Genomic DNA, 15000 nt, shown 5'->3' on the forward strand with positions numbered 1-15000 from the left:
TGCGTATTCCACAGTTCATGTGTTTGCGCAATATTGGGATAACAGAGGAATGATTCCGTCAACAGGGAAGCCAGTAACGCATGCTGAATTACTTCAACAATTATTACACGCAGTGCAACATCCACGAAAAGTGGCAATTTGTGAATGTGTTGCGCATACATCTGGCACTGACAAGGTTTCTAAAGGAAACGCATTTGCAACAACAAAGTCCACAACAAGAACGCGATTATTGGGAAAAACAAGGTGCAAAACTACAAAATGAAATTGACATTAGCACAGAAGGGAAACAAATACTTCCAAAGAACCGATTCCAATGGGCTGCTATATTGAGCCATGGTGTGTCACATGTCTCAACCGGAGGGACGGTGGCACAGATACATCGACACTTTACGACCTATGGTTTCCATTTATATTCAAAGAATGATTGTAGCGCATGCACGACAGAATCCGCAAGGGCAATTGCGACCTCCGAGAGGGAAATTCCCAGTGCCTCCATACCCCTTCCAACGCATTCACATGGATTGCATAGAATGAAGTGGAAGTGAGGGAAAGAAGTACTGTTTGGTTATCATAGATGCATTTTCGAAATGGATCGAGTTATTCCCAACAAAAGCACCTGATGCTCTGACGGTGGCAAAAGCACGATGGAAAGACATCATTCCGAGATATGGCATACCTGAAACCATTTACAGCGATAATGGGACTCATTTTGTAAATCAAATAATCAATAAAATAGGAACCGTGTTCCATATCAATTTGGATATGACCGCTATGCAACTATAGGCTTTGTTTGGATGGGAACACCTCATTGGTGAAACAGGTTATGATTGGTCCAGTTGGTCAAAAAGAACAGCAAAAGAACATAGAAAGAAGTTGAACCTAAGCAAAACGGCCCATAGTTTAATATTGAAATACAAATCAAGTCACCCAGTGTGTTTGATGATGAGCTTGTGGGCAGATTCTGGCGGAAAAGATCCCCACTTCCGAGTAGCGTTGTGTTATGGGAACCGTGTTAAACCAGAAATGCCATTGAAAACTTCAAAGAAAGGTGGACACATTTTAATGGTGCACAACATAACTACTGACGATTGGTTCCCTGTTGTCACAGGAGTTTCGGGACAAAATAACAATTGGTTAGTATTGGTGGAACAAGCAGCAAATGTAGCGAGAAAAGATTGTGTGGTTTGCATGGGTCCCAGGCCTTTGTTGCCCAGAGTTCCGGCACAATTATCACAAGATCGTATGATTCCATTCATGAACGCTACTGTACCAACTGAGAGGTGTAAATCGTGGGATCCTATATATCCCGTAACAGAAGCAGATAAACACAAACCGATGTTTTCTACTTTAGTAGCACCGAATAATTTCACTTGTATCAACATGATTAGTAAAGGGAAAAAATTAGGACCACTGAACGACACACAGTGTAAAGTAACCTTAAAAGTCGGACCACAGTTTATGCCAGTATCACGGAGCGGCATCTGGTGGTGGTGCGGAGATGATAGACTGTTTGATAGATTACCTAAAGATATATCTAGATTATGCGCTATTATCACTTTGATATTGCATGTGTCAGTATACCCTGTGCCTGGTCAAGATTTTATGGAAAGGGCACTAATGTTTTTGTCCAATCTAGAACATAGACAAAAAAGAGATTTGTCCTGGCAGAGGCAAAATGATCCAACATAAAACATACATCGACGCCATAGGTGTTCCTCGTGGGGAGCCTAATCAATACAAATTAGCTGACCACGTTGCAGGAGGATTTGAACACTTCATATGCTGGTGGTGTACGACGAATCAAAATGTTGATGGGATAAACTATATCCACTTGAATGTACAGAGATGAGGAAATTGGACTCAGAGTGGGTTGGAAGCTGTGCACGAGCAGCTCGAGGACGTTCCAAAGCCGCATAGCTGTCGACATGCTCCTCGCAAGAGAGGGAGGTGTTTGCGGTATGTTTGGAGAACAAACAATACTGCTTCAGATGGCAGCTTGACCAGAGCCATCGATGGTCTACGGACCCTCGATCAACAGTCCTTGTGGGACAGCTGGATGGACGTTTTGGGTCAATACAAAACCCTAATTTCACCAATATTGATATCAATTGCTGTTTTTGCAGCCATTCTGACATAGCGTGGATGTTGTTGTATCCCATGCATTCGGGCTTTCATCAGTAGATTCATCACCACAGCAATTACCCCCACATGGAACCGTATGGAGCAGATGTATCCTTCATTGGAGGTTGATAATGATGACGATGATGATGACGATGATGATGATGTTGTTTTACCTGATTTGTTTCCTGATCCAGGTGATTACGATGTTTAAACGACAACATTCATGTAGGACAAGTTTACTCTGAGTGTAAATGTATTTGTTTCATAAAAATGATTCTACAGTTAAAAAATCGAAATGAAGTGACTGTAAAATGATATGAGAATTTGTGCAAATACATGATAAACAGGAGGGAAATGTTAAATATATTGTAGAAGTTATCATTGATTTGCTTAGCTTGCATGAGTATTATGGACCATTTTGAGAAAGGAAGATGTCTCGCCTTCAAGAAGATGACTCAGCAGGAATCATCCGATGGAAGGGCGCCTTGACCAAGGACGTGGTCGGGGACGTGGCAGGTGTTGGTGCCATGTCTTCACCTTGAAACCCTACCCTTAGTGTGTTGTGTCTTGTAAAACCTCCCTATTTCAAATAAATACAGGAGCGACGGGAGAGATTGTTTAGAGCGTGTTGAGAGGCTGTAATCCGAACAATCTCCCATACGCCCTCCTCATGAGAAAGAGAAACCAGCGTCTTCATTCCTTTTGTGCATTTTTATAGGAGTTGGGTGAGATAAATCCAACACCCCCCCCCCCCCCCCCCTCCCCGTAATAAATTGCTGGAAAAGTCAATTCTTCTTAAGGAATAACTGCATTGTCTCCAGAAACGCCAACGAAGGAAACGCATTGTTCCACTTGAACAAACAGCGAGTAGATTTTTTCCCCAAGCAATTACTTGCTAAAATGTTGTTGTTGTTGTTGTTGTTTTTAAGCGTCGTACCTGTTTGACATGAGCCGGCAGCTTATTCCACGGATAATTCTGCCTGATGTGGAATTCCACGTCCGTGTTCATCGCTAGCTAGCTAGTGAGCTAGCTGGCTGGCTGGCTGGCTGCGAGCCCCTAAGACGATGAGACGCTCGTCCACTGTGACCACCGGTGACAGCCCCACGCCGCCGCCGTCGCCGGTACTCGACACCCGGTCCGAGGAGTATCGTTTCGCTTTGTATTGTTTTATTGGTTCTCCCTCCTGGAGGCAATCGCTGGATGCGTCCACTTCCTTGTTAAACTTCCAACGGAAGAGTACGTCCCCATCGACGTTGCGTCACTTCCGCCGAAGGGGGCGGGGCGTCGTGTCGTCGGTGGTTAGCATTAGCATTGTTAGCTCGCTGTCATGTGTGTGTGTTCCGGATTTTGTCCGAGGTGTTGGTCCCATGTCTTCACCTTGAAACCCTACCCTTAGTGTGTTGTGTCTTGTAGCTTAGTACGTTATGTCTTGTAAACTTAGAAACCTCCCTATTTCAAATAAATACAGGAGTGACGGGAGAGATTGTTTAGAGCGTATTGAGAGGCTGTAATCTGAACAATCTCCCATACGCCCTCCTCATGAGAAAAAGAAACCAGCGTCTTCATTCCTTTTGTGTCTATTTTTTATAATGTTGGGTAAGATAAATCCAACACATGGCCTTGCTTTGCCTGGCTTTGCCTGGCCTGAGTTGGCTTGGCCTGGCTTGGTCTGCCTTGGCCTGGCTTAGCGTGGCTTTGCCTGGCCAGGGTTGGCTTGGCCTGGCTTAGTCTGCCTTAGCCTGGCTTAGCGTGGCCTTGCTTAGCCTGCCTTGGCCTGGGTTGGCTTGGTTTGGCCTCCCTTGGCTTGGGTTTAACTGGCCTGGGTTGGCCTGGCTTTGCTTGGCCTGGCTTTGACTGCCTTGGCCTGGCTTGGCTTAGCCTGCCTTAGTTTGGCCTGGCCTGGGCTGGCTTGGTTTTCCTTGGCCTCATTCTCATCTCAACTTCTTAACACTCTGAACCGCTCCAATGAGGGCTGAAGATCACGGCTTGTTGAAAACAAAAAAGGCCCATCATCTGCAAGAGGCAGAAATTGTCAAGTGGTGGCATAAGAAAAGTTAAGTTGTTCATAAAAATGTACAATGATTGATAGTACAAAATATGTCTAAATTACTGGAAAATATTATTGATTGATGGTACAAAATATGTCTAAATTACTGAAAAATGTTACAGTGATTGATGGTATAAAATACGTCTAAATTACTGGTCGGATACAGGTCCAGAAAAATATTATTATGATAAACCAGATGTACCATAAATATCCACCGGATGGTGGCAAAGTAAAGGTCCAACAGGTCTTTAACACACATGCCAATACAGTCTTATACACATTTGTGAATATGGTGTTAATTCACTAATAAGCTTGATAGACACTATATATAGGCTTTAATCACTTGTGCTCGGATCACAACACAGATTATACTAACATATCAACTCTACGGACTACGGACCAAACCAGTAACCAGAATCATAATCGATGTATGTTTATGCATGTTTTGCACTTTCAATTTGAAATAATGTTTTTGAATAAAGGGATGGAAAATCCAAAATGTTTTTTTTTTTAAATCAGAATTATCAATTAATTTTTATAACAGGCACATATGAGTCGCCCGTGACCCTGTTCTAAAAATAGTTCACCTGGACGATGTTTTTTTAATTTTTTTTTTATTGCTATTCTAAAAATGTTTTTTTAAAAAGCACCACTTGACAGTGTGCTGCATCAAGCAATTTTTGTTGCTATTTTTTTAAAAATTGGTGTAAATTTGGAAATGACCCAAAAGGTCGTATTGTAGCACGTGACAACTGTAGCGTACGTGGAGAGAAGCTCACAGGCACAACGACATTGAGATGATTTAACCCCCCAAAAACATGGCAGACAAAAGAACGAGAACATATAACTTTCACAATGAATGGGAGGACAAATTCTTTTTTTTACCACTGTGAAAAAATCCTGCGTGTGCCTCATTTGTGGAGCGACTGTGGCAACGTCAAAGAGGCACAATGTGGAGAGACATTTTAGTACGTGCCACACTAGCTTCTGTGCTAATTAGGAGCTGAAAAAGTCTTAGTTGAAGGCAGTTTTGTGCAAACAGCAGCCTTTTTTCACAAGACCTGTGAAAAACACCCCAAATGTAATGGAAGCTTCATTTACACACTTACTACACACTTCTTGATGAAGAAAAGAAGGCATTTTCAACCAGGGAGATTTTCAAAAAAGCAATGATAATAATTGGAAAAAAAACAGTCCTAAAAGACGAGAATTGTAATCTCCACTCTGTCCTTTTGGGGGCAACTACAATGGTTAGAAGAGTGTCGGCTATGTCTGGGAACTTGGTCGATCAGCTGGTCGGGGATCTGGCAGTTAAACTGAACAATTTGAACTGTGAGCTACAATGCAAAGGTAAGACTGTTGCTGATTTGATAAGTTCTCTAAATGCATTTGAGGTTTAAATGCATGATGAATATTTTCTCTGTGCATTTCAGAGAAAAAAGGTGCTGCACTTTACTTCGGTGGAGATGGTACTGAAAGATAATCCTGAGACTTCAAATCTGAAACTTTAGCAGATGGTGCTGAAAGACAATGCACAGACTTCAAGTCTGAGACGTTTGACAAAGTTGTAAAGAAGTACTCTTAAGTCATAAACAGCCCTGGTGCACAGCATGCAATGCCAGGTTTCCCACGAACCGACAAAGGAGCAGATACAGATGTTCTCAGTGGCAACATGGCAGTGCCATGGCAAAATTAAATTTAAATACTGAACATTTTTTAAAATGTTCAAAAAGTTATAAGATTAGAAAATCTGAAAGCAGATCTTTGTATATTACATAATTCATCATAAATCTGTACAAACATGGCGCAACATTGTTCATGATTTGTAAACAAATTGTTAGTGGCAATGAAATGTGACATAAGATAGGCTCAGGACCGGAGCGCGTCCGATGATTGGGAAATCTCCCTAGCAAGAGCTCTGGGGAAGAGGTGCAGCTCAGCTCTTGTCCCAGTTGGTAGTAGCAGAAGGTGTAGGACATATGCAAAGTTATGGCCCATATTGAGTAAATGTGGGCCACACAAAAATGCAGAATGACCCGCAAATGGCCCCCAGGCCACAGGTTGACACCACTGCTGCAGGACAAGTGCAAAAGTATGACCAATGCAAATGTTGCAAAAAGGTCCGGAAGCACAAAATCGGAGGGCCGGCTGCAAATGACCCCTGGGCCATAAGTTGAACACCACTGCTCTCAGAAGCGGAAAGCCGTGTAACAAGTTATATTGAGAAAATGCAGGCCATACAAAAATGGGAGATGGCCATAGGTAGGACACCACTACTGTTGGACAAGTGCATACAAAGCCTTTTCAAAGGTTATATTGACTAAATGTGGGTGTTGAAAGAAAATAATGAACTCTTAAGCCTACTAAACTACTGTATGTATTGTCAGTCATGATGGTCCGACTTTTAACTACTGTGAATGTTACATTTAAAAGGCTGTAGATAATTTTCTCTTGGGTTTAGGACATGGGTTGTAATTACAATTTTGTTCGTGTGGGGGTGCTAAACACGTGTAGGAATTTTCGTAGGTGTAGGTGCAACATAGCGCAAATAGGGCTGATGAACTGTCACCATGTTCTGTTTTCGGCGACCTCAGAAAAGCTACGGTTGAAGAGCCGCCACCGGCATTTAGTATGTCGGACAAAAAAGCTTTTGATAACTATTAATGTCCCAGGTATTGAGATGGTACTGACCAAGTTTGAAGTCAATCGGATGAAATCTATAGGACAAGTTCGCAAAAGCGTGACACCTGTAAATTTTCCAAAAGTGTACCTTGAAAAGGTCGTAGGTCAGTTTCTGTTGAGTTTAGGATATGAGATGTAATTACAATTTTGTAGGTGTCGGGGTAATACGGGTGCCTGCCAAGTTTGGAAGGTGTAGGTGTGACGTACCATGAATAGCTCTTTAAAGAACTGTAAGTATGGCATCAGCAACCTTGCGAAAAGGTCGAACCTTACAATTACGAAGTCGCAGGTCACTTCCTGTTAGGTTTAGAGTATGCATGTCTTTGAGGTTTTTGTACGTCTGGGGTCGATACAGGTGTCAGCCGATTTTTGTAGCTCTTGGTGAAACGTAGAACAAATGAGACTGATCAAATTTAGGCATTTTCAGGTTTGTGGCGAAATGTGTAATGAAAAGTTTTGAAGGCCCGCCCCCGTCATATAGTTCGTCGTATTAAAAGGATTTTGATAACTTTGGTAAAAAGTTGTATTGTAGCTATCAGGGCAAGCTCCGATTGATTGTGTTTATACAATGCTCAGTTACCTATGCATGTTTTCACCAGCTCTATGGAAATGGAAATGTTTTTTTTGTTCACAATTTGTTTTCCACAGGTGTTGCTACATGGTGCAGGTTTTCTGCATCATACCGAAAGGCTTTCTATGCTATGTACAGCATTAGGGCCCGCCATGAAGTGGAAGGCTGTATAAAAGCAGCACAGCCGGTATACATTACATCTTACACTGGATGGTCTTGATTATATATCATTACACGCAGTATTGATGTGTGGTGTCATATAGACACACTACACTTGATCTTAGCCCACATGCCATTTTGTCACTGGTCAGCATTATTTTATTTGGTCTAAGAAATATTGCTAGGTGCACGCCATAAAAAAAACTAAAATGAAAATTCAATACATCTTATTCTAAACGACTTTATTGGTATGGGAAAAAGGAGTTGAGGTTGTCAAAGGAAAGGTGAAATAAAAGAAAACAATCTATTGATAAATAGAGTACATTCTTTTATTCCTTCTTTTTCTTTCAGACAACATATACAGTATATTTAAAGCCATCGTAAAATTACAGTACAGTTAGTTAAACACCTCTGTACTTTATATGAAGACAAATGTTCGACGTGAATTGACGGTAAAAATAAAGTAAACCAAACCTCGAGGGCCCTTGAACTTGAACACATCTGACTCGCGCAATGTAGTTTGTCCATGTGGAGCTGCCGTAGTGTGATGTCATCGGCTGGCGCGCAAAGCCACCGAAGGACCAGGATCCAATCTTTCAGCCCGATCACATCACATGGTCGTGCCTGTCGTCAAGCGGCTGTGTTACGCCATGCCTCTGGCATTATTGCCATCTAGCGGTAGTCACAGGTCACAACACATCAATTCAGTCTCTTGTGTCGTGATGCAAGTGTTTCCCTTCTTTTAGCTGTTCAGAAATGTATTTGCTTTAGCAAAAAAGAAAAAAATACTTTTTTAAAACGTCTGTATAAATCTGCACTTGGTCTGATATGACTTTTTTTGCTTTGACTTTTTTTTTATGCATTAAAGTTTATTTCCCACAAAACTCAGTATTGTCCCGTAGACCTTGAACGAAACGCAGTAACGTGACTAAACGAGACCAAGCTGTGTTTGAATTTGGATGGGTGGAGTTGATTGGCTCAAAGGTGGTCTTTATTGTTCTTGCTCTCTCGGGATTAACGGTAAGCACTCTAAAACGGTACATTCACTTAAACCAGTAGTAGTGAAGACATATTTATAATGTTTCACTTTTCACTCAAAAGGCTTTTCAGGTCTTAAGCATAGATTTGGAGTCCTCCAATTGACAGTTTTTGATCATGGGATTGGCATTCGTTTGTCTGCCATGTTGGAGGTTGAAATCAAGAGGATTAAGCTCGGCTAAAAAAAAAAGAAAAGAAAGGGAAAGACTAGTAGACCAACTGTTCATTTTCGTTCATTTGTCGTCCCCCCCGTATGACCCTAATCAATAAATATCTGCTATGTTGTACATGTTAAAATTTTGTTAGATGTGCTAAAATGAGGGTGAAAAAGTTGACAAGAGTATGTATAGAGAAACTTTGGATGCAGTGGCAAAAGAACTACACGATGACAATAAAGTGGCCGTCATAAACAACTATGATCCCTCTACAATTCACATCTCACCATCAAACTGTTTGCGAAGACAATCGGAAATGAAACGAATACTTTTTCACTTAATGACCCCCAATAGTTGACAGCTTGTCTTTAGCTAAAACAGCATTGACACTGCCTAACAATTAGCCTTGAGGTTATAGACAGCTGTTAGCATGGTGGGAGTCAATTGTCATTCCGCTAATCAAATAAGTCTACATTTCTGATGCGTATGTACATTTAATACCACGGCCTCCATGGACCGATATCCACTGTAATATGCAGTATATATTTTATAAATCTCTGTGTTACCAGTTCAGGGTATACCCCACCTCTCGCCCGAAGATAGCTGGGATAGGCTCTTGCACGCCCACGACCCTAGTGAGGAGAAGCGGTACAGAAAATAAATGGATGGACGTGTTACTTAAGTGTACTGAAATGCAAACATTGCATAGAGTTAAAACTTACCAGCAGCCAAATGTTCAGAACAAACACGGATGTACTGGGTATCTGGCCTTAGTGAGAGGAGCTCTGCTGAGTTGCGAAAGTAACCATCTCTGTCTTTTCCTTGACAAATACTCACTTCTTGACCCTGATTCAAAATTGATGCCCGTGAACAGGGAAATGAGACTTTTGGCCAATCTCAATTGTACCCCTTAAAGCCCTTCCCCTTCGTCTTACCCCTTCCCCTTTGTCCATCGTTTGGAGGGCCAAAATGAAGGGAGAAATGGCCCTTGGAATTGGGACGACATGTCAACAGCCCTTACCTCTTGCTGGCTGTGTCGTTGGCAGACCCAGCAATTGTTTACATTTATGCCATCTTGTGTCAAATGAATGTTGCTATTATAAATTGCTTTTTTTAAATTTAAAAGTCTGTTAATGCAGTTTCTAAAGGTGATTGGTATTTTAAAATTGTTGATAATAAATGTTTCCTATCACGTGACGGAGTGCATACATTTTCTATATTTCATTTTTATCTACTCTGGAAACACATTTTTATAGAAAGAACATATCTGGACTAACTAACATCAGCCTATAAATAACACCAAGAACAACCATAATAAAACACATAACCAAAAATGTGTAAACACACACAAAAACAAAATATCTCAAACAGAATAGAAAAGCACTTTATTGTCACTGTCCCAGGAAAAAAATTATCAGTTATGAATCTCATATTTTGCAGCGCTGAGGCAAAACAGAAGGATGCAATTATCAAAAAGACTTATTTAGACACTTATTTACAGAACATACAGTTATTGGCATTTGGGAGAATTTCCATATAATGATATAATGGTAATAATAGTTTATTTATTTTTAGGCCTTGCATATATTTTTATTTGGAAAATATAATATATAAATAGGGAATGCATCAAACAAATGAACATACATACAGTACATATGAAATAGAAATAACAATATAACGTTAAGAACAACAAATTTAAATACAGTAGCTACATTTTAACTGGAAAGCTGTAAAAACATGTTTTGCTTCAGTCTCATGTCGTTTTTGTTCATGCTCCTCTCAAAGGAACTTTATAATTGCATTTTGTGACGGTTGTCATTTTGGCACTGGGCTTGTATTTCTGGAGTTTTGTGTGCTATTGTAGAACACGGTTCTCTTGTCGTGTCCCTGTGGAGGAAAAGGCGTCTGGTTATTTACGTATAAGGTTGACCAGGCCTCGTGTGTTTAATACACCTGATTTTGGATTATTTAAACACCCAAAATCAGGTTTAGTAAACACACAAGGACTGGTCAACGTTATAAATGCACCAGATTTTGGATGAGGATATTTAAACACGGCGGATGACTGGTTAGCACATCAGCCTCACAGTTCTGAGGACCCGGTCTGAGGTCTCTTCTTAAATTGTAACTTCCTTCCCTTTCAGTGATTTTAAAAAAATATATATATTTCCAGGCAAAGTTTTGGTTTTTTAGCTTTAAATATTATTTGTACTGTCTGTAGTTCAACAAGATCTGTAAATTTCAATAGTTTCGACTGGCGACACAATGGACTGGTTAGCACACCTGCCTCACATTTCTGAGGACCTTTGTTCAAATCCGGCCTCCCGTGTGGAGTTTGCATGTTCTCCTCACCGTCTCCCCGTTTTCTCCAGGTACTCCGGTTTCCTCCCACATCCCCCAAAAATGTATGGTAGGTTAATTGAAGACTCTAAATTTGCCCGTAGGTGTGAATATGAGTGTGAATGGTTCTTTATACAGTATGTACCCTGCAATTGGCTGGCAACCTCTCGCCCGCAGTTTGCTGGGATAGGCTCCAGCATACCCACAACGCTAGGTGAGGATAAGTGGTGTAGAAAATGGATGGATGGCTATTTAAACACTAAGCTAACAGCCATACGACCATGAACTACTGCATTACATGAGTGATTATAGGTTACAGCTTAACTATATGGAAAGCGAACGTAACAGTATACTAAGAAGCGACATTACTAGCCACGCTACATTAGGTGCTGAATGTGACTTAGTTGTCTAATAATTATTTCTAATCATTCATAACATGCAGTAAATTGTAGTGAAGTCCGTTTTAGGTTAGACACCTACCTTGGAGCAAAACAGGTTTGTGGCCACTTTTCCCATGAAGTGAGACAGTCTGCGCGAGAGAGTCCAGACATTTTTGTAAGCAGATAAGTGATGAAGTAAAACTACTCCTTGGTTTATAGAGGGCCTTTCTAATAAAAAAAAATGGTTTCTTTCATATTGCTTTCAAACCAGCTGTCCTGTCTTACTAGAATTTGGACATTGTTGTCCTTAAAGGAATGACCCTTCTTTTTTGAAATTCAAACGAACTGCTGACTCTGGACCTGAAGAGGGTGCCCTCCTATGTTGTGCCATACGTTTGTGTAGGGGTTGCTTGGGATCGCCAATGTAGTGATCACTGCATTCCTCACTACACTGCGCTGTATAAATGACATGGCTGAGTTTGCTTCGATGGATTTTGTCCTTGGGGTGAACCAGCTTTATCTGAGTGTGTTGATGGGTTTGAAGTGCATCTGTATTCATGTTTGTAGAAAATCGGTCTTTACTATAATGTCAATAAACTAACACATTGGCAAACACCAATAAGTGTTTTATTTTGAATTTCCCTTGAGCTAGTGATGTAAACTTTGCCTGTTAGCCTCTTGTTCCCAGTGTCACGTTGTGATGCATGTGTACTAGGCCTTGGTCTTTATTTAGTCAGGCCCATCACAAGATTTCAGTCCTTATGACTGAAGCCATGCTGCTCTATTGTTTACAGTCATGAAAGGAGCCACTGTGAGAAAACTTGTAATTGTACCAGGAAAAGCATTTTCTTTGGTCTTTGAGAAGACATTTCCTGTGATTTATGGAAAAATTACTCTTTATTTCAAATTAAGATTCCAATTTATATTTCATATTTGGATTCTTACAGTAAATTGAATCCATGATCATGACAGCATATTGCCGATATTGTTTTTACGAGTTGGCAGTTGTACAAATGATGGTTAATACTGCAAGACAGTTAAATAATACGCAAGTGAAGATTATTCTGCTGTATGTGCCCTCTCCCTCTGTACACATGAACTTTTTTCAGTTTATTACAGCCTTACTCCAAAATGGAAAGAGAGATTTTTTTTCTCTCCTCAAAATTTTACTCAACACTTCACAAAGACATGACAGTTTTTTGTGCAAATGTATTTAAAAAAATAAATAAAAATCATACTGTATGTTTAAGTATTCACAGCATTTCCTCAGTACTTTATTGATCCAGCGTCTTTTTAAATATGATGTCACAAGCTTGACAAATCGTTGGTACCACTATGTTAATGAAAGAAAAACCTACAGTTGTCACAGAAATTATATAGAACATGTCCTAGTTTTAATTACAACTTTGAAATTTCTCAAAAGAGCAATTTCGTTCATTACAAGACTCAGACATTTACCGAATTTACAGTTGACAACTCCCCGCCCAATAAAACTTTTTATGCGAGTAACCCGGTTTTTGTAAATCACAACATTTATTGGATAGTTTTCTATGTTTCTCCCAAATTTGAAGTAAATTGATCGACTTACAGACACGGTTTTGGGACGTACAGCTGGCCAGGTCTGTTATAAGTTACTGTGACCCGCCAGGAAGGCTCATATTTTCCGTCACTTCCAACGGTAATTTCATTAATGATCAACTATACAGTATCTACACACACAGTATCTTTGGGCAGTTTCACCCATTCCGTTTTGCAGCACATCTCAAGCACCATCAGTTTGGATGGGCGCATCGGTGTAGAGCAGGGGTGGGCAAACCTTTTGGCTCAGGGGCCACATTGACTTATAAAATTTGACAGGTGGGCCAAGCCAGGACCAGATTCTTACATATCAAAGATAAACAACAAAAAAGGCATTGTAGTATGAATACTTAGATTTACTTTTAATTGGAACAGTCTTGTTTTGTTGATCACTTTTTTTTTTTTTTTTTTTTTGCCAATGCATCAAAGTCTGGTGTTAGTTTTGTTGTGGCAATTCTCAGAACTCATCAGAGGTGTTCATCACTCAGCTGGGATTTGTAGGATGTTTTGTTGGTGTTCATCACACTAAAAGTATGTTCACACACACATATATATATATATATATATAGAGCCAAACCGATTTTTGGAAATTTGTTTGCGCTTAATGAAGCATAAAACTCATCCAGTTTGAGAGTTGAACTTCTCTTTTAAAGACAGTATCACATTGGAGATCAATCAGTTCCATCTACAGCTCCCGTGGCGCTGTTTCATAATAATTTCCTGCGTTGATTGGCTGTTAGCATAATCAGCATGCTTGGTAGAAAAGTGACACCTGATGTTATATTCCTCTAAAACTGCAATGGTCTCTTAACAAATTAGACATGCACCCTTTGACCGGACTTCAGTGAAAAAGTATTTAGTAGTCCATTCCATATTAAACACTTGGCAATCACTGTCGACTTTTCTTTTCTTTGTCCCACTCATGGTTGAAGAAGGGTTTAGAGCAGTAGCAGAGTAAAAACCGAACAGCCAAAGTCAATGTATCACTGTACCTACTGCGCTACCTGTTGGAACTACTCTGCATTACAGCACAACCTGGCGGAACCACTCGGCATTACAGGACAAGGTCAAATGAAGGTAGTCATGGATTTTGATATGATCTGGGCGATTCTGTACCAATCTTTGGCGAGCCGGATTGTAATGATCAACGGGCCGGTTGTGGCCCACGGGCCGTAGTTTTCCCACCCCTGGTGTAGCGCCATTTTCAGATCTCCCTAGAGATGTTCAGTCGCATTCAAGTCTGGGCTCTGGCTCAAGGATGTTCACAGCCACTCCTTGAAGACCTTGGCTGTGTGTTTAGGGATGTTGTCCTGTTGGAAAGTAGACCTTTGCCCTGGTCTGAGGACCTGAGCTCTCTGGAGCAGGTTTTCATCCATGATATCTCCCAATTTGCACTGCTGAACAACACCCCACAGTATGATGATTCCACCACCATGTTACACTGTCGGGATGATATTGGCCATTTGATGCGTGGTCCCTGGTTTCCTTAACATGATGTCTGGCATTAATGCCGAAGAGTTCAATCTTGGTTTCATCAGACCAGAGAATTTTGTCTCATGGTCGGAGAGTCGTTCAAGGTGGCTTTGAACAATCTCCATTTCATATCCTTTTTATAGAGTGGGTTCTGTCTGGCCACTCCACCATACAGGCATGATAGGTGGACTACTGCAGCAATGATTGTCCTTCTGGAAGGTTCTCTGTCCATTGAGGAAGACTGGAGCTCTGACAGAGTGACCATAGGGTTCTTGGATACCTCCCTGACTTAAAGGGGTATTTGCGATTTTCAAAAAAGTCACTTTTTGTCAAATTTGTTTCAACTGACAGCATAAAACTGAGGGTAGTAATATGATCTCTGGAAAAAAGAAAATCGTCCCTCTCTGCCCCAAGATTGTACCTGTAATTTGATTTTTAAGAAACCAGTGTTTTTT

General features: G+C 40.7%; 1 protein-coding gene and 1 long non-coding RNA gene across 3 annotated transcripts in view; one reads left to right on the forward strand and one right to left on the reverse strand.

The window, feature by feature from the left end:
* Positions 1-8437: 8437 nt before the first annotated feature.
* Positions 8438-15000, forward strand: part of mcf2la (mcf.2 cell line derived transforming sequence-like a) — a 58078-nt gene continuing 51515 nt past the window's right edge. The window contains exon 1 of one of the 2 annotated variants that reach the window (XM_061799483.1): positions 8438-8601. In XM_061799483.1, the coding sequence (XP_061655467.1) occupies positions 8541-8601 (61 nt within the window). In that variant the 5' untranslated portion in view covers positions 8438-8540. The remainder of the gene's footprint in view (positions 8602-15000) is intronic. The other variant, XM_061799475.1, reaches the window with a different exon arrangement.
* The window catches only part of LOC133490029 (uncharacterized), a 41209-nt gene continuing 36346 nt past the window's right edge, over positions 10138-15000 (reverse strand). The window contains exon 3 of the long non-coding RNA XR_009792093.1: positions 10138-11643. This is a non-coding gene — a long non-coding RNA (uncharacterized LOC133490029). The remainder of the gene's footprint in view (positions 11644-15000) is intronic.

Source organism: Phyllopteryx taeniolatus, chromosome 1 (assembly GCF_024500385.1).
Source record: "Phyllopteryx taeniolatus isolate TA_2022b chromosome 1, UOR_Ptae_1.2, whole genome shotgun sequence".
Classification (NCBI taxonomy): Eukaryota; Metazoa; Chordata; class Actinopteri; order Syngnathiformes; family Syngnathidae; genus Phyllopteryx; species Phyllopteryx taeniolatus.